This window comes from Suncus etruscus, chromosome 4 (genome assembly GCF_024139225.1).
Source record: "Suncus etruscus isolate mSunEtr1 chromosome 4, mSunEtr1.pri.cur, whole genome shotgun sequence".
Classification (NCBI taxonomy): Eukaryota; Metazoa; Chordata; class Mammalia; order Eulipotyphla; family Soricidae; genus Suncus; species Suncus etruscus.
The window spans coordinates 152,119,746-152,143,146 of record NC_064851.1 but is presented as its reverse complement, the minus strand read 5'-3'; the positions used below and the strand labels follow the sequence as shown (position 1 = coordinate 152,143,146).

Below are 23,401 nucleotides of genomic sequence, written 5' to 3'. Positions count from 1 at the left end.
TGAAAAACCTAACAAAGTTATAATTCTCTTTTTGTTGTTACTTTGTTTTTGTACCATAGTTGGCAATACTCAGATTACTCCTGGCTTTGCACTTAATAAATGTTCCTGGTGGTACTAGGGGAACCATAGAGGATGCCTGCAATCAAACTCAGGTCAACCTCATACTAGGCTATACCTATCATCCTACCTGATGTCCTATCACTCTGGCCCCACAGTTCTAATTAATCTTTCAAAAGTAGAATTTCATAAAATCTGAAAATACTAAATCCTTTTAGGAAAAAAAAAACCTATCAAGTTTGGAAATGAATCAATTTTTTAGTAGGAAAATATTTTTGTTGAAATGCTCTTCGTATAATGAATGCAAGGAGTAGCAATCACTAAAAAACATTCAAAGGAAACAATGCTAGAATTGTTAACTTGAAAATATAAATGCCTAGAGTGGGAGTTATAACTATTTTCTTCTAGACAGGATTTAGAACAAATTTGTTTTATTTTGTCTTGTTCTGTTTTGGATCAACCTGGCAGAGCACAGCATGTTTACTCCTGGCTTTGCACTCAGGAATTATTCCTGGATGGGTACCACCCAAGGACCATATGGAAGGTCAGGGATCAAACTTGGGTGTGCCGTTTGCAAGCAAGCACCCTACCCACTGTACTATCTCTCTGGCCCCTCAAACAAAATTTTTCACAAGTAGGCAGAAATAAAATAGGAATATAAAATATAAAAATATTTTATACATGACCACCAACTACAGAAGACGGATTAAAACGACACGGGGGCCCGGAGAGATAGCACAGCGGCGTTAGCCTTGCAAGCAGCCGATTCAGGACCAAAGGTGGTTGGTTCAAATCCCGGTATCCCATATGGTCCCCTGTGCCTGCCAGGAGCTATTTCTGAGCAGACAGCCAGGAGTAACCCCTGAGCACTGCCGGGTGTGGCCCAAAAACCAAAAACGACACGGAAGGAACAGAGCTCCTAGAACCACAAAGAAAGGCTTCATCATAAGCTCCACTCCTTGACCTGTACACTACCAAGATCTCTAGATACAGAGGTCTGATTTTATCACCCATGACAAAGCAGAAGTCTTCCATACACCACAAAAGCGCCGAGGTGAGAGTAAATGTCTACAGTCAACCCCATGATACTATACTTCAAGGGTGGAGAGACCCTGTATCTCCTAGGCCAAGGGACTTCCCTCTCTAATGCCCTCAATTTTTACTATGTTTATGCAGGGAAAAAAAAAAAAAACAACAGGGAGGGAGCACAAAATAGTTTTTTTTTAAATCTATTTTTTTATTTTTATTTTTTATCTTTTTTGACTTCTTTGTTTTGGTGTTGATGTCCCCAATCTTATTTTATGTTATTTTCTCTTTCTCTTTCTTTTTGCGCTCTGGCATGGTTTTATTTCAGGACTGAGACTATTAAGTGGTGCTTGCCTTTAGTGCTGTAGTGCTCACTGGATATTTTATTCTATATTTCTTTTTGTTTCGTTGTGATATTTTAATTTCTTTTTTCCTGTCCTCTCTCAAACTGAGGTTGAGAGCCTCTAGAAGGACGACACCTGTTTTCAGCCTATTTGATTTGTACCCCACTTTATTGCTTTTTCTTTCTTCAAACAAAACCACGTAACTTGAACGATCTAGTTCCGCCTCTCAAACAGAGGGGGAAAAAGGGAGGGTACCAGGACCAACCAGATATATGATCACTATGTAGTAAGCTAGACACTTATTCTAGCAGCCCGGGAGGTGAGGGTGGGGAATATGGGATGCAGGATGGGAACAGGGGTGGAGGGGGGGCAAGTTTGGTGATAGGAATTCCCCTAATTCAATGTTAATATGTACCTAAAATACTACTGTAAAAGATATGTAAGCCAATATGGTCAAAATAAAAATTATAAAAATAAATAAAAGAAGGGGCCGGCAAGGTGGCGCTAGAGGTAAGGTGTCTGCCTTGCCAGTGCTAGCTAGGACGGACCGAAGTTCGATCCCCCGGCGTCCCAAATGGTACCCCAAGCCAGGAGCGACTTTTTTTTGTTTTGTTTTGTTTTTGGGCTACACCCGGCGGTGCTCAGGGGTTACTCCTGGCTGTCTGCTCAGAAATAGCTCCTGGCAGGCACGGGGGACCATATGGGACACCGGGATTCGAACCAACCACCTTTGGTCCTGGATCAGCTGCTTGCAAGGCAAACGCTCTCCGGGCCCCAGGAGCGACTTCTGAGCGCATAGCCAGGAGTAACCCCTGAGCGTCACCGGGTGTGGCCCAAAAACCAAAAAAAAAAAAAAAAATTATATATGTATTAATATGTAATACTGTAAAATAATATTTTAGTTTATACGTGTGAAAACACTAAAGTATGCAGTATGATCTTGTTAATTAAAATAAATTATATTGAAAATGTTTGACTTCTTTTTCTTGACTTTCTCATCATTTTTTTTTATTTGGGGGTCATATCTGGCATGCTCAGGACTTACTGCAGGCTTTGTGCTTAGAGATCACTCCTGATTGTGCACGAGGGACTATGTGCAGTACACTGACCAAACCCAAAACAGTTGCACAGCATTGTAAGATGGTAAGATATAGTATCTTATGTGCTGTAATATCTGACTCCAGAGCTTTTTCTAATCAATATATTAGTAAATATCAGATGGGATATAAAATCAAGCTAAAAAGTTAGTAATAATTTCAAATTACTGATCCTAACATATCCACATAGAGGTTAACCAACAAGAAGGGCTCAAGATAATTTTCTCAGTAATAGTTTTTTCGGGGTGGGGGGGTGGGGAGTTGGGGGTTTGGGGGGTGGTGGTGGTGGGGGGGGTGGTGTGTGTTCATACAGGAAGCTGGGTGATTCACGGGGGATCACTCTTGGCAATGCTAACGAGCTAAAGAGAGTACATGTGGTTGAAGAGACTAAACTAGGGTTAGCCACATGAAAGGTAAATGCCATAAACACTTCTAATAATTTTCCAGACCCCAATTTATTTATTTATTTTGGGGGGGCTGTATTCAGAGCTTATCCTGGGTTTTCTCTCAGGGATCACTCTTGGATAGTTCAGAGGAACATATCTGGTACCAGGGATCAAACCAAGGTTGATGGCGTGCCAGGCAAGAGTTCTACTGTGCTTAATGTCTGTTTTTCTATTTAGAAGTATACGTACAACTTAATAAGCAATTTCAATTAATTTTGCTAAAAAAAAAAAAAAAACGAAAAGGAAGAAAGTCCAAGATACACATTAATCTGCAGTCACCTGTATCTGGCTACCATGGCACAAAACTTCTCTTCCTTTAATTTAAAAGGACTCTAGAACCTCTTCTGTCTCTCTTCTTTCATATTTCCTAAATAGAGATATTTACTCCAATACAAAGGGAAAATAAGGGGCCGGAGTGGTGGCGCAGGGCCTAAGGTGTCTGCCTTACACGTTTTAGCCCAGGACAGACCTCGGTTCGATCCCCCAGTGTCCCATAAGGTCATCCCCAAGTCAGGAGTGATTTCTGACTGCATAGCCAGGAATAAACCCTGAGGGTCAAACAGGTGTGGCCTAAAAAACCAAACAAAAAAAGGAAAAATAAATTTTAAAACTTGCAAACACTGTAATGAGAAAGGGCAATACCTGAATAACCCACTGTCGATGTTGCCAGGCATGATAATTCTTTGCATCCTGATTTAGAATATCAGCAATAAATTCAAGCTCCTGAGATGGATCTTTTAGCCATTCCACTAATACACGTCTATGATGCCTAAAGGAAGAAGGGAGATGGGTTTGTGTTATTATACTCAAGAACTAAAGTATCCGCTGCCACGCCATGACATAAGGCACCGCCAGATGTATCCTCTATGGATTTTCCTTGAGCAGTGAGCTGTTAAACCCCCAAGAAATATTTTAGCTAGCAAGCCCATTGGTGGATGTTAATTATACCCCTTACGTGGGTTACTGGCAGTATTTCTGAAATTCATGACATGATAGAGATTACAATTTCTTATTATTTGGCACATTCTCTCCCTTATAAAAAATTACAGGCCGAAATAGGGTTTCTATCAATTCCTTTTCCCAGAGGAATTTCCGCACCAAATAATAAGACAGGCTTGATTTCTTTCTGTCAGTCTACTTACTTCGAAAGGTCAAGTCAAAACATAGCATCTTAAAGACAATGTCTTCTCTCCTGGTCTTTGAACACCATAGCAGGATGGCTTTGCCTCAGGGACTTTCCCTGTCATTTTGCATACCTGCTAACAAACAGGTTTGGCCAGTGTAGAATTAGGCTATTTACTAGGTATAATTCTGTACCCCTTTCATATAAGTTTTATCTCTTTCTATAACCAGACCAGAGGAAGTTGGTCTTAGCCCCTAGCTAGAAAACTATTCTCTTAGGTTAAGGATATTTGTTATTAGGAAGGAAACCAGGATTCTTGCAATCCCTTAATTTACATCAGTAATGACACCTAGGGCCAGGAACTACTTTTTTTTTTTTTTTTTTTTGGTTTGGTTTTTTGTTTTTGGATCACAATGCAACGCTCAGGGGTTACTCCCAGCTCTACGCTCAGAAATCATTCCTGGCAGGCTCGGGGATCCATATGGGATGCCGGGATTCGAACCACCGTACTTTTGCATGCAAGGCAAATGCCCCACCTCCATGCTATCTCTCCGGCCCCCATGGAACTACTTTGATATGTAAGAATTTATCCTCTGGCTCCTAACTGAACTCTATTCTATTCTAAGATTACAAACCACCTAAAGCAATGTGTATTTGTTTTAAAATCAAACAATGTACATGGATAGATCCTGTACTTTGAAAAGAAACAAATGTGGGCCTTCCTTTCATGATCTGACTGTCCCTTTACCCTTTATATAGTCCCAGCATGTATATTAAAATTGTCTCACATCTATGCCAGAAGATGTGGGTCCCCATATACAATATTTTGTGTGTGGTTATCATTTATTTCATATATTGCCACCCATGCAACCCACTCTCCCTGATTCACTGAAATCCTACTGGCGCTATAGGACAGAAGCCGCCTACAGCAATTAGCCATGTGTTTTATTAACTGATGTGGAACAGACACCCAGGAACAAATACTTAACTCAGGACCGAAGAGAAAGTACATCAAGTATGGTACTTGTCTTACACATGGTTGACCCAGGTTCAATCCTTGGCACCCCATATGGTTCCTCAATCCTGCCAGAATCACTGTCAGGAGCTCTCAGGAGTGATCCCTGAGTGCAGTCCGAAGTGAACCTAAGTACCAGTGGGTATAACCCCCGTTCCCTCAAAACAAACAACAAACAAACAAAACACACCAAAACCAATCAAATAAACAAAAACCCCAAATACTTCATTTCCTAAATTCAAGCTATACTGGAGAAAAAAAGGAACATCATCAGAAAACATTTCAAATCCTTAATAATTTTAACAGAGAATTAAAATTAGATACTTAGAGCTTAAAAAGTTGAATCTAGGGGCCAGGGAGATAGCACATCAGTAAGGCATTTGTTTGCCTTGCATGCGGAAGGACAGTGGTTCGAATCTCAGCATCCCGTATGGTTCCCCAAGTCTGCTGGGGGCGATTTCTGAGTGTAGAGCCAGAAGTTAACTCCTGGGTGCTGTCAGGTGTGACTCAAAACAAACTCCCCACCCTCCAAAAAAACCAAAACCCTATTAGTAACAGTTTTGTAAACCACAGTGACAAAAAAAAAAAGTTGAAAAGTTTAAAAGTTTAAAATCACCTATTGTTATGAAAACAAAATACCAGGAGCCGGAGAGATGGCATGGAGGTGGGGCATTTGCCTTACATGCAGAAGGATGTGGTTCGAATCCCGGCATCCCATATGGTTCCCCAAGCCTGCCAGGAGCGATTTCTGAGCATAGAGCCAGGAGTAACCCCAGAACACTATTGGGTGTGACCCAAAAAACAAAAGAAAACAAACAAAAAACAGAATACCAAAGTCACCCCAGAGTGTGGTATATTTTGAATTGACTTATTGACTGTTACTTATTATTATAAACAAAGTGGTACAAATATTGCAAATTCTGTTAAAATGAACAGTCTTTTTGTAACCAGAGGCATGATAAAATAGTATCACATTATGACATCTAGCAATGTTTCAAAATTCTTTGATAGAATTTTATTGTTGTCAGATTATGGTACTTTCAGGATTTTGCTTGGGATGTACTTTGTTCTGGGGCCAGCTGTGTTGAGAGTTTACTTTGACTTGACAGATCATTTCAGCTGCTGGGGCTCAAAGTTGGCTGCAAGCAAAGCAAGCCCATTCATTATCCATGTACATCTCCAGCCTCAGGAATACAATATTTGTTTTTGTTTTTGGGCCACACCCGGCATTGCTCAGGAGTTGTTCCTGGTTCTGCAGTCAGGAATTATTCTTAGCAGTGCATGGGTGACCTTATGGCATGCTGGGGATTGAACTCATCAATTGTGTATGAGGCAAATACCCTAGATTCAACTTTTTGTTTTGTTTTGTTTTTGGGTCACACCCAGCAGCGCTCAGGAGTTACTCCGGCTCTATGCTCAGAAATTGCTCCTGGCAGGCTCGGGGGACCATATGGGATGCCGGGATTCAAACCACCATCCTTCTGCATGCAAGGCAAACACTCTACCTCCATGCCATCTCTCCGGCTCCTGGTATTTTGTTTTCATAACAATAGGTGATTTTAAATGTTTTAAAATTTTTTGAAGGAGTACGTGATCATTTATAATGGCAAGAATTGGATGTCATAATTTTCACAGTGCATATGATATACACATAAATCTTTAAGGCACAATTTTTTTCATAAAAGCATTTTAAATCATGATCAGAGAGATAGTACAATAAGTAAGGTGCTTGCCCTGCACACAGTTGACCCAGGTTCGATCCCCAGCATTTCATATGGTCCTTTGAGGTGTAATTACTGAGTGCAGAGCCAGAAGTTAGCCCTAAGCACCGCTAGATATGGCCCAAAAAACCAAATATATATATTTTTTGTTTTTTTAAATTAAGTCAGAATAAAACTCTTTAGTGAAAACTCCAAACTATCACACTGCTTTTCTCACAAAAATACCTATTATAATGCAAATTTTTCCTTTAAAAAAATTAAAGCACCATGATTCACAAAATTATTGAATTTTAGACATACAATGTTCCAGAACCAAACAAGTTTAAAAGAGCCTAATGTAATGCAATGGTCAAGTTTCATTTAAAATTCCACAAATAGGGACTGTAGAGATAATACGAGTAGCGCATGGAGGACCCAGGTTCTATCCCCAGCACGCTAAATGGTTTTCTGAATACTACTGAAGTATTCTGACTGCAGAGCCAGGGGTAACTCCTGAGAGTTACTCCAGGTAACTCTAGGTAAGATCCCCAAAACAAAAACCTAAAAAATAAAGCAATTCAGGGCCCCAAGAGATAGCATAAAGGTAAGGCAAACATTTGCCTTGCATGCAGAAGGACGGTGGTTCAAATCCTGGCATCCCATATGATCTCTGAGCCTGCCAGGAGCGATTTCTGAGCGTACAGCCAGGAGTAACCCCTGAGTGCTGCCAGGTGTGACCCCAAAACAAAACAAAACAAAATCCTTCCCAATCTCAGATAAAAAGAGGCTTGGATCAGTAAAATAGGTCAAGTGGTAGAGAACATGCCTAAATTCAGAGCTGATTCTTGGCACCATTTGGTGTTCTCCTCTCCCCACCAGTGTCACTGCGTGTGATATCTATAATAAAAAAGAGGGGGCCAAGAAGGCACATGAAGAAATCATCAGGGAGATGTAAATCAAAATGATAATGAGGGGCTGGAGTGATGGCACAGTGGTAGGGCATTTGCCTGGGTTCGATTCCCAGCATCCATAGGTCATCCAAGCCTGCTGGGATTTCTGAGTGCAGAGCTAGGAGTAACTTCTGAATGCCTCTGGGTGTGATCCAAAACCAAAACAAAATGACAATGAGATATTGTTTCACAATACAGAGACTGGCACATCAAAAACAAGAACAACTAGTGCTGGTGTGGATGTGGGAAGAAAGGGACTCTCACACTGCCCACTGGTCCAGCCTTTTTGAAAAACAATATGGATATTCCTCAAAAAAAACTAGAAATTGAGCTTTCATATAGCTCATCAATAACCTATCTGGGAATATATCCTAAGAGCCAAAAAACACAATGTAGAAAAGTCCTTGCATTGCACTATTCAAGTAGCTAGAATATGGAAACAACCTATGTGCCCAAGAACAGAAGAGTAAATAAAGAAACTGTGGTACATCTACAAGACAAAATACTATGCAGTTGTTAGAAAGTAAGAAAGATAAGGAGGAGAAAGAGCAGGAGAGAAGAGGAAGAGGAAGAGGAAGAGGAAGAGGAAGAGGAAGAGGAAGAGGGGAGGGGAGGGGAGGGGAGGGGAGGAGAGGAGAGGGGAGGAGAGGAGAGGAGAGGAGAGGAGAGGGGAGGAGAGGAGAGAAGAGGAGAGGGGAGGAGAGGAGAGGAGAGGAGAGGAGAGGAGAGGAGAGGAGAGGAGAGGAGAGGAGAGGGGAGGAGAGGGGAGGGGAGGAGAGGAGAGGAGAAAGGGGAGGAGAGGGGAGGAGAGGAGAGGAGAGGAGAAAGGGGAGGAGAAAGGAGAATGTATGGGAGGCAGATCTTGGTGGTGGGAAATATACACTGATGAAGGAATGGGTGTGGAAAATTTTATGACTGAAATTCTATCATGAAACAACATTATAAATGTATTTCCCAGTAATTTAATTTTAAAATAAAAAATGCAAAACTCATAAATCAAAAGGTGGAACAGCTTGGGTTTGATCTCCAGTATCCCATATGATAGATACCTGAACATCACAAAGTATGACCAAAAGCAAACAAAAAATGGGCAATGTGTGTTGGTCATTGTAGCGGAAAAATCATAACGTTGGTGACTCCTGTATAATAGCAGTTGGAAGCAGAGAAAACAGAGGACAATTTTTTTTTTTTGTGGCCATATTTTGGCAGTGCTCAGGGGTCACTTCTGGTGCTGTCTGGGAACCATATGTACCGTATTTGCCGGCATATAAGACGACTAGGCGTATAAGATGACCCCCTAATTTTGCAGTTAAAACATAGGTTTAGGCCTATATTAGCTGTATCAGACAGAGCATTCCTGTGCTGCAACTGTATGTACCACAGTGAGCCAATCACAACAAGCAAAGGTTCAAAGGTTATACTGTCATAGACTTCCTCTCTGACTCTGGCCAATCTGAGCAGGCTTTTGACAGTGTAGATTCGGTACAGAACAGTGTCTAATTAGCATGCATCAAAAGCTTGCTTGGATTGGCTGAGTCAGAGAGGCGGAGGGTCCAAGCAGCCTTGCAGTGATTGGTGCAGGATCGAGTTGGAAAATTCGTTTTGTGGCAATAGTCAGACAATTTTTGTTTAGAGGCATAGTGAAACATTTTTCGGGATATACTCAGCGTATAAGACGATCCCTGATTTTCAGTTGACTTTTTTTTGTTTCAAGTCGTCTTATACGCCGGAAAATACGGTATGTTAAGGGTCTGTGTCTCTGACATGTAAAACATGTACTCTTCACCATTAAAGTATCTCTATGATCCCCAGGGAGCTTTCTTGACATATACTATGCTGCCTCTATATCACCACCATTCCCTTTTACTCTATCACTTCCTCCACCACCACCACCACACAAAAATAGCATCCACCTGGAGCCACCACTCATAGCAATGTACTAGTCAATTTATTTCTTTCCTATTTGTTCTTGGTCCCCTTGTTTCTTAAATTCTCTCTTTGTTCCCATTGTATTTTGTCCTCCAAAATAGTCCTGACAATATTGTCTATGCTTAATGCCCAAAACAAATACACCCTGTTAGAAACTCTACCATTCTAGGGACCGGAGAGATTGCACAACAGTAGGGCATTTGTCTTGCACATGGCACCAACCCTGGAAGGATGGTGGATTGATTCCCAGCATCCCATATGGTCCCTAGAGCCCACCAGGGGTGATTTCTGAGTGCAGAGCCAGGAGTAACTCGAGTGCCGCCGGGTGTGGTCCAAAAAAAAACCAAAACATCTACCATTCCACTTTTCACATTGCTTTGTATAACTTGTTTCATTATTTGTTTTTCTTATTAAAACTGGGTCTGATGCATTTTTGTATCCCTAGCATCAATGAAAAAAATTTGAACAAATAATTATCAGAAGTCATTTTATATCACAATAAATACAAAACATTTTGACATTTATTAAAATTTTTTTCCTTACTAGCACAATAGCATGCTTATGCTGAAATTTTAAATAATAATAATGGCCAACGTTAAGTGTTGTCAACTATGGATCAGGATCCCTTCTTAGCATGAAAAATAAAATGATGTCATGCAATTTTCTTAATAGCAACTCTAAAACTATTAGGATTACAAGAAATAAATCATTACAATCTCATCAGCTATTGAAAACTATTTTTTTGTTTGTTTTTTGTTTTTGTGTCACACCCGGCAGAGCTCAGGGGTTCCTCTGGCTCTAGGCTCAGAGACTGCCTCTGGCAGGCACAGGGAACCATATGGGATGCCGGGATTCGGACCACTGTCCTTCTGCATGAAAGGCAAACATTTACCTCCATGCTATCTCTCTGGCCCCTATTGTAAACTATTGTTATTAGCACAGTAACACACTTTCTATATATTTCATCTTACCAAACTTGGTAGTTTTTGGGTTGTTCCTCAATTATTGCAGTAATGTAATTCATTTCCTCATGTAGATCCTTTTGAAGTGATTTTAAAAGAACTCTTCGAAAATGCCTGAAACAGCAAACATTCAAAGGCTTATCAATCCACATAATAACATCAAAGTTACAATAGATAATATTTTAGTTTCTATATAACCATTAATTTATTTACCCATACATTCTAACTCATATAATTGTTTCAGCCTGTTCTTTTAAGTATAGACAATAGAATTAATTCCACTACAAACATTATCATATTTTTTACATTGAGAACCACTCCCTAAATTGTATTTGTAACTGAAGCAAATTTCTCTAATAACATGATTAATCCTATTCTATAAAAATATTCTTTTTTGGGGGGGTTTGAACCACCGTCCTTCTGTATGCAAGGCAAACGCTCTGCCTCCATGCTATCTATCTGGTCCCTATAAAAATATTCTTTAAGGAGCAGAAAGATAGCATGGAGATGGGGCATTTGCCTTGCACGCAGAAGGACGGTGGTTCAAATCCCGGCATCCCATATGGTCCCCCGAGCCTGCCAGGAGCAATTTTTGAGCATAGAGCCAGGAGTAACCCGAGTGCTGCCGGGTGTGACCCAAAATCAAACAAACAAAATCCAAAAAAAGAGAAAGAAGTAAGCGAACTGAAGAATATGGTAGGTGAAATAAACTCAGTAGATGCCCTCAACAGAACAAAAAAAAAAAAAAAAGGAGGAGATAGAGAGATAGCATAACAAGTAGGGTAGTGATCCCCAGAATCCAATATGGCCCACTGAGCTTACTAGGAGTAATTTTTTTTTTTTTTTTTTTTTTTTTTTTGGTTTTTGGGTCACACCCGGCAGTGCTCAGGGGTTATTCCTGGCTCCATGCTCAGAAATTGCTCCTGGCAGGCACAGGGGACCATATGGGATGCTGGGATTCGAACCTGATGACCTTCTGCATGAAAGGCAAATGCCTTACCTCCATGCTATCTCTCCAGCCCCGTAATTTTTGAGTGCAGAATAAGAAGCAGCCACTCAGTGTCACCAGATGTGGCCCAAAACAACAATAACAAAAACAAAAAAAAACAAGGGGAGGAATTAGTGTATAAAATAAATAAAAAGGAGACCTGCCTCTATGCAGGAGAGGCTGGTCTGGCATGGGCAAGTGAAGGGAGTAGAGAGACACCCCTACACAGGAAAGGCTAGTCCAGCCTGCTACTGAGCAGAGTGGAGATCTGCCAGGACACAGGAGAGGCTAGTGTTGTGCATGAGGGGTGGAGACTGCCCTGAAGCAGGAGAGGGAGTTGGCAAGTGAGTGAGGAGAGCAGAGACCCGCCTCAACACGAGAGATAGTCTATGAGCAAGTAAAAAGACAGCAGTCACTCCACAGCACTCACTGGCCACACAGTTCTATATAGTGAGCCCCAGCCAGAGCATAAAAGACACCACAATGCAAAGGTCAAATGGGGAAACAGGCAGAGAATTTCTCCACCTTGTTTAGAGAATGATGACTGTAGTTCTGCAGAACCAACTAGTACGGGCCACATATTGCCTCTCTGATAACTGTATAGGATGTTCTAAGAAGCTAAAAAAAAACCATGGAACAAACAAATGAACCACAAATAAGATTTTGGAGAATATGTGAGTAGAAATGAGAAAACTTCACTGGAGAACCTCACCAGCAGTTACAGCTACTGAGGCAGAATCAGTGAGCTGAAAGATGAGCTGAGTAACACCTCTAGACAACAGAAGGTCAGAAGAGAGCCTAAAAAATAAAAGAAAAAAAGACGGGGGAAAAACCCACAAATAAACAACCCACAGATAATAACAGAACTTAAAGATAAATTCAACAGAAACAGTGTAAGAATAGTTGGAGTTCCAGAGACCCAGGAAGAAAACTCTTATGAAGAATCAATAGTCAAGGACCTCATTGCTGAGAAGTTCCCAGAGCTAAAGAGGGCATGCAACCATATCCTGGACGCTAAAAAGAGTACCCGCTAAAAGAGACACAAAGAAAAGCACCTCAAAGCACATCCTATTCAAAATGATACAAAACCACAGATATAGAATACTGAATGAGGCAAGATCATAAAGGGAAGTCACATGCAAAGAAGTGACTTTAAGATTTACAACAAATTGGGGCTGGAGAGATAGCATGGAGGTTAAGGCGTTTGCCTTTCATGCAGAAGGTCATCGGTTCAAATCCCGGTGTCCCATATGGTCCTCCGTGCTTGCCAGGAGCAATTTCTGAGCATAGAGCCAGGAATAACCCGAGCACTGCCAGGTGTGATCCAAAAACAAAACATAACAAAAAAAAAAACAAAATAAAAGAGAGAGATTTATAACAAATTTATCACAAGCAACCCTCCAGGCCCAAAGGCAATGGTGGGATATAGTGAAAAAATTTAATGAAATGAATACTTATGTAAGAATATTTCACCTAGATAGAAAGGATTGAAAGGATACAGAGCTTCAGATAAACAACTCAAAAACTTTACAGATTAGGGGGCCGGAGAGATAGCATGGAGGTAAGGCGTTTGCCTTTCATGCAGAAGGTCATCGGTTCGAATCCTTGCATCCCATATGGTCCCCTGTGCCTGCCAGGAGCAATTTCTGAGCATGGAGCCAGGAATAACCCCTGAGCACTGCCCAAAAACCACCAAAAAAAAAAAAAAAAAAAACTTTACAGATTCAAAGTAACCTTAGAGAAGAAATGAAGGGTCTACTTTAAAAAAAGACATACCTAAAAACACATCAAACTTCTCCAGAAAGATAACACTAAATCTGCCATGACAATCATCTCTATCAACATCAATGGACTAAATGCACAAGAGACTCAAGAGTGGCAAAATGGGTCAGAATATTAAATCCAACATTTTGTTGTCTGCAAGAAACACATCTGAATATAAGAGCAAATATAGACTCAAAATCAAAGAATGGAGACAAACAGTCAAGCAAAAAACTCCTTTTTAAAGGCGGGGGTGGCCATACTAATATCAGATGCTAAAGACTTTAGGCTTATAAAGATTGTACAAGACAGAATGGGCATTTCTTAAAAACCAAGGGGTGAGTTCGTAAGGATAAAATCACACTAATAAACATATCTGCTAAAAAAATAAACATATCTGCACTGAATGAGGTGCCAGCAAAATACTTAAACATTTGCTGACAGACTTGAAGAAAGACATCAATAGCAGCACGGTAATAGTGGGAGACTTCAATACCACCCTGTCCCACTCAATAGATCAATCAATCTAAAATTTAACAAGGATAAATTGGTTTTTAAGGAAGAGAGCAGCTTTGTAGATACATATAGGGCTTTTCATCCCTAGAAGGAAGGATACATAATCTTCTCCGATGCACATGGGACAGTCTTCAAGATATACCACATGTTAGGCCATAAAACATAACTCAGTATGAGATGCCGGGGGATCGAACCGTGGTCCTTCCTTGGCTAGCGCTTGCAAGGCAGACACCTTACCTCTAGTGCCATCCCATGACATTTTTCAAAGAAATGGATTAAATACTTTTGAAATTCATTTGGAACAATAAATTTCCATAAATAGCTAAAGCAATCCTTGGAGAAAGAAGATGGGAAGCATCATTTTCCTCAACCTTAAACTGTACTATAAAATTGTAGTTATTAAAACAATATAGTATTGGAATAAAGTCAGACCTTCAGAACAACGGAATGGATTTGAGTATTTTTAGACTGACCTCCAGGTATATAATCAGTTAATCTTTTATAAAGAGGCAAGAAATAAAAAGTGGAGCAAGAAAAGCCTCTTCAACAAGTGGTGTTGGGAAAACTGGTCACTATATGCAATAAAAGTAAACTAGGATCTCTCTTTAACATCATGCACAAAAATCAAATCAAAGTATAAGACCTTGATATCAGACCTGAAACTGTAAGATACCCAGAGGAAATCATAGACAAAGCACTCCATGACACTGAAACTAAAAGCATTTTCAAGGAGGAAACACCACTTTCCAAGCAAGTGAAAGCAGAGATAAACAAAAGAAACTATTTTAAACAGAGAAGTTTCTGTACTTCAAAGGAAACAGTGACTAAGATACAAAGGCTACTCATGGAATGGGAAAAATGATTCACCCAATACCCATCTGATAAAGGGTTAATATCTAAGATATAGAAGGTACTGACAGAACTTAACAAACAAAAAAATGTGACCCCATCAAAATATGGGAGACATTTCCTTAAAAAGAAATATAGCCGGGGCCGGAGAGAGCATGGAGGTAAGGCATTTGCCTTTCATGCAGAAGGACGGTGATTCAAATCCCGGCATCCCATATGGTCCCCCGTGCCTGCCAGGGGCAATTTCTGAGCATAGAGCCAGGAGTAAGTGCAGAGCACTGCCGGGTGTGACCCAAAAAAACAAAAGAAAAAAAAAAAAAGAAATATAGCCAAAAGGCATATGAAAAAATGCTCCAAATCACTAATCATCAGAGAGATGTAAATCAAAATAACAATGAGGTACCATCTCACACCACAGAAACTGGCACACCTCACAGAGACCAAGTACAGAGATGGCATGATTGTGGAGAGAAAGGAACTCTCATTCACTGCTGGTGGGAAAGCCAACTATTTCAGCCTTTCTGAGAACATTTCCTTTAAAAATTGGAAACAGAGGGGCCGGGCGGTGGCGCTAGAAGTAAGGTGCCTGCCTTGCCTGCGTTAGCCTTGGACGGACCATGGTTCTATCCCCCGGCGTCCCATATGGTCCCCCAAGCCAGGAGTGACTTCTGAGCACATAGCCAGGAGTAACCCCTGAGCGTCACCGGGTGTGGCCCAAAAACCAAAAAAAAAAAAAAAAAAAATTGGAAACAGAGCTCCCATATGACCAAGCAATTCCTTTCCTGAGGATAAGACATAGCCTAGGAACACAAAAATACAATTTAAAAAATGCCCACCCTGGACTTCTCCCCCACCCCCTGCACTTCTATGTTCATTGCAGCACTATTTATTATAGCTAAAATCTGGAAGCTACCCAAGTACCCAACAACAGATAAGTGGCTAAAGAAACCTTGGTACATCTATACTATGCAGCTATTAGGAAAAATGAAAGATATTCTTATATATGGATGGATATGAAGATTATTATACTAGATGAAATGAATCAGAGGGTGAGGAATAAACATACAATAATCTCACTCATCTGTGTGATATAAGAAAAAAAAAAAACAGGGCCTGGAGAGATAGCATGGAGTTAAGGCGTTTGCCTTTCATGCAGGTCATCGGTTCGAATCCCGGCATCCCATATGGTCCCCTGTGCCTGGCAGGAGCAATTTCTAAGCATGGAGCCAGGAGTAACCCCTGAGCACTGCCGGGTGTGACCCAAAAACCACACACACAAAAAAAGATTTCACACAAAGGGCCGGGAGAGATAGCAAAGCGGCGTTTGCCTTGCAAGCAGCTGATCCAGGACCAAAGGTGGTTGGTTCGAATCCCGGTGTCCCATATGGTCCCCCGTGCCTGCCAGGAGCTATTTCTGAGCAGACATCCAGGAGTAACCCCTGAGCAGCGCCGGGTGTGGCCCAAAAACTAAAAAAAAAAAAAAAAAAAAAAAAGATTTCACACAAAACCGCTCATGTCACAGTAGAGATCTCTATCAAAAAAGTTCTGCAGAACAGTTGTTTCCAATTTTCCCCTGCTTCCAATATTCATATGAAGAGAGTCATGGATTATAAATGATGTCAGATAAGATATTTATTGTAAAGCAATAAAAAAACAAATAGAAAAATGATGGGGCCAGAGTGATAGCTCAGTGGTAGGTCGTTTGCCTTGCATGTGGTTTATCCAGGACAGGCTTGGGTTCAATCCCTAGCATCCCATATTGTCCCCTGAGGCTGCCAGGAGCGATTTCTGAGTGCAGAGACAGGAGTAACCCTCTGAGCGGTGCTGGGTGTGGCCCAAAAACAAACAAGCAAACAAACAAAATATAGAAAAATGAAAGTAGGCCACATTCATGAGCTCAATACCAGGAAGCTATTTATTTTGCAAGAACATTCAGGGCCAGAAAGCTAGTGCAAGCAGTAGAGAACAGGTCTAGAATGTGCAAAGTTCTGAGTTAATCCTGGGCACTCTAAGTGTTCCAAATGAGGAAAGAGAGCAAACAGAGAAGACTTTATTTTAAACAAACTTTTTAAAGCCCCCTAAGCAAAAGAAAAGGTTTAATCTGAAGAGTGGGAGTGTTTTCAATAAAGGCAGTAAAAAATAAAAAATGCTTTTTTTTTATTCTGAAAGATAATAATTTCTAGTCTAAATTCTATTAATAATCTGACCAGAACTGAATACTTTAATATACATAAAATCTCAAAAATTATTTCTCTCAGGGGCCGGAGTGATAGCACAGTGGTAGAGTATTTGCCTTGCACGTGGCTGACCCAGGATGGACCCCCAGCGTCCTATATACCATATATACCCCAAGTCAGGAGAGATTTCTGAGCGCATAGCCAGTAGTAACTTTTGGGCATCACAGGGTCTTGTCCAAAAACAAACAAAAATTATTTCTCTCACAGCGTTTTTACATTTTCTTCTACTCAGCATCTTTAAAACACAAAAGCAGGGGCCTGAGAGATAGCATGGAGGTAAGGCGTTTGCCTTTCATGCAGGCGGTCATCGGTTCGAATCCCGGCTTCCCATATGGTCCCCTGTGCCTGCCAGGAGCAATTTCTGAGCTTGGAACCAGAAATAACCCCTGAGCACTGCCGGGTGTGACCCAAAAACCACAAAAAAAAAAAAAAAACAACAACAAAAAAAAAACACACACAAAAGCAAACAGTGACACAGATAAGAATGCATTTAAAATCAGATATGCAAAATAGTGGGGGGAAAATTTTAAAGATTTCACTTAGTAGGTTAAACAATCATGAAACATTTTATAAAGGTCATAAAGTCTGAGAGGCAAACCTTTTTTTTTTTTTTTTTTTTTTTGGCTTTTTGGGCCATACCCTGTGATGCTCAAGATTACTCCTAGCTACGTGCTCAGAAATTGCTCCTGGCTGGGGGAACATATGGTACACCGGAGGATCGAACCAAGATCCATCCTAAATCAGCCGCTTGTAAGGAAAATACCCTACCACTGTACTATCTATCACTCAGGCCCCACGTTTGTTTTAGGGCCACAATCAGCAGTAGTGATGAGTAATAAAAGCTGGGTTAACTATTAGAAAGGCAACATCTTAACTCCTCAACCATCTCTCTTACTCAAAGAAAGCAAACACTTAGTAGTACAAGGAAAACTATTATCACATAGACACATGTTAATTAAACTATATGCAAGCATGACTGGTGGTATACACCAGTACTAACGTGTAAAAAGAAATGTAATTATACTAAAATCATGGCTCAACATGAACTATACGTTGACTACTAATTTAATTACAATGGAATTGTATTGTGGTAAGTGAATTCTATCTTTTGTAGAAAGAATATGTCTAAAATGAGATAAGATAATTTAGAATATTGAGATTAATTCAAGAAAAACAACTAAATTACTACTCATTTTTAATTCTGCAAGTAATTTTTTTGATAAAAATTAAGATTACTGGAGCCAGAGCAAAAGAACAGCAGTTAGTGTGTTAGCCTTGCATGCGGCTGACCCAGGTTTTTTCTGTGACATCCCATATGATCCCCTGAGCCTCCTAGGAGTGATTTCTGCATGCAGAGCCAGGAGTAACTCCTGAACACCACTGGGTATAATCCCCACCAAAAAAAAAAAAAAAAAAATTAAGGTTACTCAGAAAGAAAAAAGATAACATATCCAAACTAAAATAAAACATTTAAATAGAAGGAAGTGATTTTCACCTGTATTTTATTTATCATTGAAGAAATCCCCCTGGTAGCAAGTTTCAACAGGCAATATTATGTGTAGGAGATTTTTATTTTGTTTTTTTTTTTGGGCCACACCCGGCGGTGCTCAGGAGTTACTCCTGGCTGTCTGCTCAGAAATAGCTCCTGGCAGGCATGGGGGATCATCTTAGGTCCTGGACCAGCTGCTTGCAAGGCAAACGACGCTGGGCTATCTCTCCGGTCAACAGGCAATATTAATAATGTATATTACTTACCACACTGTGTAATTGGCTGCATTTAACTCAATAGCATCTCTGGTTAGTTTAAAAGCTCGTTCACTTCTTTCATCACGCTGCAGAACAGCTCGGAAATAATCATAAACATCTTTAACTGGAGAGAGAAGACACAACTGCATTAGAACTATTTTTGGGTTTTGTTTAAAACTAGAACTACATGCAGGGGCACCTTTCACCCTGAACATTTGTTATAATGACTCAACTTGGGCCTCAGTTGACCAGACATCAACCGTCCAACCACAAACCTTGGATCCCATCCTTGGAACTGGCAGTTATCAGCACCAGCACCGTGAATAAACTTCCTTCCACTGGTGGAGGACCTAATGCCACTCTGGCCCCCCAACTTGCTCCAGGGTAGGTTCATATGACCTCTGATGACGAGAAAACAGAAACAACTTGCTCTAAGGGCACGTTTCCCTGCCTCGCTACCTAACAGTGAGGTGAAATCAGAAGATACTACGTGACACTTGGGCTTTGACATAGGATCTGTGCAAAAATCAAGATCTCTAATTACAGAAGCCTGACTTCGACAACCATGATTGAGGAGAACCTTTCCTGCGACCATGAAGAAAGACCTTGGAGTTGGACAATTAGTATGCCCAGAGCCATGGGTAGAGAAATCCTGTTTGTTTGTTTGTTTCAGGCCTATGGTCTTTCTAATTTCCCCCATTTACTGTACCTATGTAAAAAAAATAAAAAATAAACCTGCCACTCCCACCATATTTAAAATGTTTCAATTATATGCTATCTTCTAGATAAGGGTTCCCACCTTTTTCATAGAACCTTGGGACATGAATTACTTTGTTTTACCTCATATTTCTGCATCTTTCAACAAACTGAGGGGGGAAAAGTGGATGGGGTTCAGGGGCCAAGTGGTCTCTGGTACACTGGTGGAGAAAAAGTAAGATCAGAACTAAGTACCCAAGCCAAAGTCAACATCAATAGAATCAAGAGATCCAAACTCTAACAATCTAAACTTAAAATGAACCTGTTGGGGCCGGTGAGGTGGCGCTAGAGGTAAGGTGTCTGCCTTGCAAGTGCTAGCCAAGGAAGGACCAGAGTTCGATCCCCTGGCTCCCATATGGCCCCCCAAACCAGGGGCAATTTCTGAGTGCTTAGCTAGGAGTAACCCCTGAGCATCAAATGGGTGTGGCCCAAAAAACCAAAAAAAAAAAAAAAAAAAAAGGACCTGTTGGGGCCAGAGCAATAGCACAACAGTAGGCTGTTTGCCTTGCACACGTCTGTTCCAGGATGGACCTTGGTTCAATCCCCGGTGTCCGACATGGTCCCCCAAGCCAGGAGCAATTTCTGAGCACATAGTCAGGAGTAACCCCTGAGCATCACAGGTGTGGCCCAAAAACCAAAAAAAAAAAAAAAAAAAAAGAAAACAGAAAAAAACAACAACAACAACAAAAAAAAGATTGACCTGTTATACAGGTATAGCAGGGGGCTAAGATATGGAATAAATCTAAGTGTCCAACCACAGATGAAGGAATTATGAAGATGTGGTACTTATACACAATGGAATACTATGTGCTGTTAGGAATGATGAAATCACTCAATTTGCTGCAATATGGTTAGAACTAGAAGTTATCATGCTGTGTGATGTAAGCCAGAAAAATAAAGACAAATATAAGATGATCTCACTTATCTGTGATCTACAAATTAACTGAATGAGGGGCCAGAGAGATAGCATGGAGGTAGGGCATTTGCCTTGCATGCAGAAGAGTGGTTCAAATCCTCGCACCCCATATGGTCCCCTGAGCCTGCCAGGAGCGATTTCTGAGCACAGAGCCAGAGTAACTCCTGAGCGCTGCTGGGTGTGACCCAAAAACCAAAAAAAAAAAAAAAAAAAAGATTAACTGGATGAGAAAATTAATGTATTAAAGTAGGGATGCATAGATCATCCTTGACCATAGAGCTTAGTGACGAGAAAGAAGAAATCAAGGAGTGAAAGAAAATAAGAAAGGGAAGTAATAAGGAAACAGAGGTCAGGGCTTCAGTTATAACAGTGATGTAGGAGAGTGCAATATAACCAAAAACAGACTCAAGACTGAAAACATGAGATATTAGCTGCAACCACTAAATTTGGCATACAAGGAGTGGGAAAGGGAGTGCTGGAGGATAACTGGAGGGAGGACTGGTAATAGGAGTGACACTGGTGGTGGGATTCATGTTAAAATGTTATATATGGGGCCGGAGAGATAGCATGGAGGTAAGGTGTTTGCCTTGCATGCAGAAGGACAGTGGTTCGAATCCTGGCATCCCATATGGTCCCCTCAGCCTGCCAGGGTGATTTCTGAGTGTAGAGCCAGGAGTAATCCCTGAGCGCTGCCGGATGTGACTCAAAAACAAAAAAAAAAGAAAAAAAGAAAAAAATTATACATGCCTAAAACTCAACTATCAATAACTTTGTAAACCTTAGTTCAATTAATTAAAATAATTAAAAACAAAAACCCCTAAAATTATAGTGGCCAGGGAAATAGCTCAAATAACTGGAATGCATGTCTAGCATTCCATAGCACTCTCTATGCTGAATCCTTAGCATAGCCTAGTCTGTACTGGGCCACTGGACTCAAGCGCCTAAAAACCATCAGACTATCAGGCCTAGTTTCAACAGGAACAGAAACTGGGCCCCCAAAGAAAGGAAAAGAAAACACCATCACGACATAAAATGTTGTTATATCCTATGAGGAAGGTCAGATGCTTGAAGAAAATCAAATGACTATTCAACTACCACCCTAACAGTGACTTACGTTTACTGTTGTATACAACAGAGCTTATTGTTCAGTCCCCATGAATGTAGGATTAAGTTATATTATAAAGTAAAATTAAGAGCATATACATTCAAATATATTCTCAGTTCTTTTTCTACCATAATTCTACTACATTTTATTTCCACCATAAAAATTTTCCCCCAGTTTCTGGGTCACATCTGGTAGTATTCAGGGACTACTTACAGATCAGTGCTCAAAGGGCCATTTTGCGTGGTCCTCGGAACCATGCAGTGGTAGGGATTGAACCTGCACTTCCAGGATGCAAAGTACATGCTACAATCTACTGAAAAATTTTTCTGCACAATACAGTACAAAAAGGCTCAGGTTTGGACATAGGGTGACTGTGGAGAGGACCTACAGCCCACTCTTTGCTTACAGGAACATCATGTAGCACCCCCCCCAAAAAAAACCACCAGGAGCAACCACCAATATTGAGTCAAAAGTGACCCAAAAACAATGTAAAAGTTTACACACTCAATTTCCATTCCATTCCATTCCACTGACTTCCCGCTCCTTCACCAAAGGAGCAACCATTAAAACTAATGTATTCCAAGTACAAATAATTGTAATTATATGCATATGAAAGTATATTCTAATTCTATCCTCCCTCAGGAATTATTCCTGTGGTGTCTGGGAGACCATAAGGGACACCGAGGATGAACTCAGGTCAGCAGCATGCAAGGTAAGCGCTCTAACTTCTACACTACGTTTCCAGCCCCTATCCTCCCAATTTTAAAAACAAATGAGATAACAATATTCTACATGTGCTGGATGACCTGTTTTTCTTTTTTATTCATACTGTATTAAAGGTAGCATAAATCTGTACAAGACTCTATGAAAAAACCATTTGGGAATACTTACTATACTAAGTAGACTGACCAGGCTGAATACAGGGACTAGTATAATAATAAACACATTTACACACTAACATACTCATCCTCTCTCTGAGATAGTAGCATAATTCAACCACATTATTTACCAAGTTCAATATATGTAGTAGGTTATCTGTAATTGTATGAAAATATGTATAAAGGCCTAGGAATGATCAATTTCAAAACCACAATAAATTCAAACTCAAAATAAATTAAAGAATTACAATGTTTCTGAGCAAACAATGAAGATCTGCACAGACAATGATCCCACAACTCTAATTAATTGTGTTTTTTTTGGGGGGAAGAAGGGTGGATCTTCACAGTGGAGCTTGAAGACCTCTTCTGTAAGAATTGGTTTCTCTGATAGTTTCAGTAGAAGGCCATGGTAGTACATGGAGACATTAGGGTAACGTAAATCTCAGACATGTACTCCACCCCTCCTGAACTCTCTCTATCTTCCCAATTCTACTTCAGGTGTTTATATATATACTCTCAAGTGCTCAAAGCATTGTAGGAAATTTACTGGTGTAGGTGAATAGAATGGAAAAAAAAAAGAAAACTGGAAAGAACTGAAAGTGCTTAATCTATTATGCTAAAACATACAATGATATAATAAACAGCCTAATATTCTAATAACTGTAGGAACAACCCCTGAGCACCAAACCGGTAGCAACTCCAGAGGACCACCATGTGTAATGTTTAATACATGTCTTCTGATGCTGTTTGCCAGACAAAACTTACACTATACCACAGAAGTTGCTCTTCAAGAGTAAGTACTTATCCAGTGTTATTAGATAAACCACACTGCTTCCTAAAATGGCTGAACAGGAGACCAGGGAGAGCTTAGTGAGTAGGGTGCCTACCTGACAGGCATGAGGCAGCAAGTTCAACTCCTGATACCCTCACATCAGCTAAGAGTGACCCTGAACACTTCCATCTTAGATCCTTCATGACACCTGAGTCAGTTGAGTGCATG

The 23,401-nt window shown here is 40.5% G+C and overlaps 1 protein-coding gene across 1 annotated transcript in view; it reads right to left on the bottom strand.

Moving 5' to 3' along the window:
* The window catches only part of FNTA (farnesyltransferase, CAAX box, alpha), a 33,990-nt gene that overhangs the window by 6,137 nt on the left and 4,452 nt on the right, over window positions 1–23,401 (bottom strand). Inside the window, exons 3-5 of the mRNA XM_049771874.1 lie at window positions 18,756–18,870; window positions 10,659–10,763; window positions 3,613–3,739 (exon numbers count right to left, since the gene is read on the bottom strand). Coding sequence (XP_049627831.1) covers window positions 3,613–3,739; window positions 10,659–10,763; window positions 18,756–18,870 — 347 coding nt within the window. The remainder of the gene's footprint in view (window positions 1–3,612; window positions 3,740–10,658; window positions 10,764–18,755; window positions 18,871–23,401) is intronic.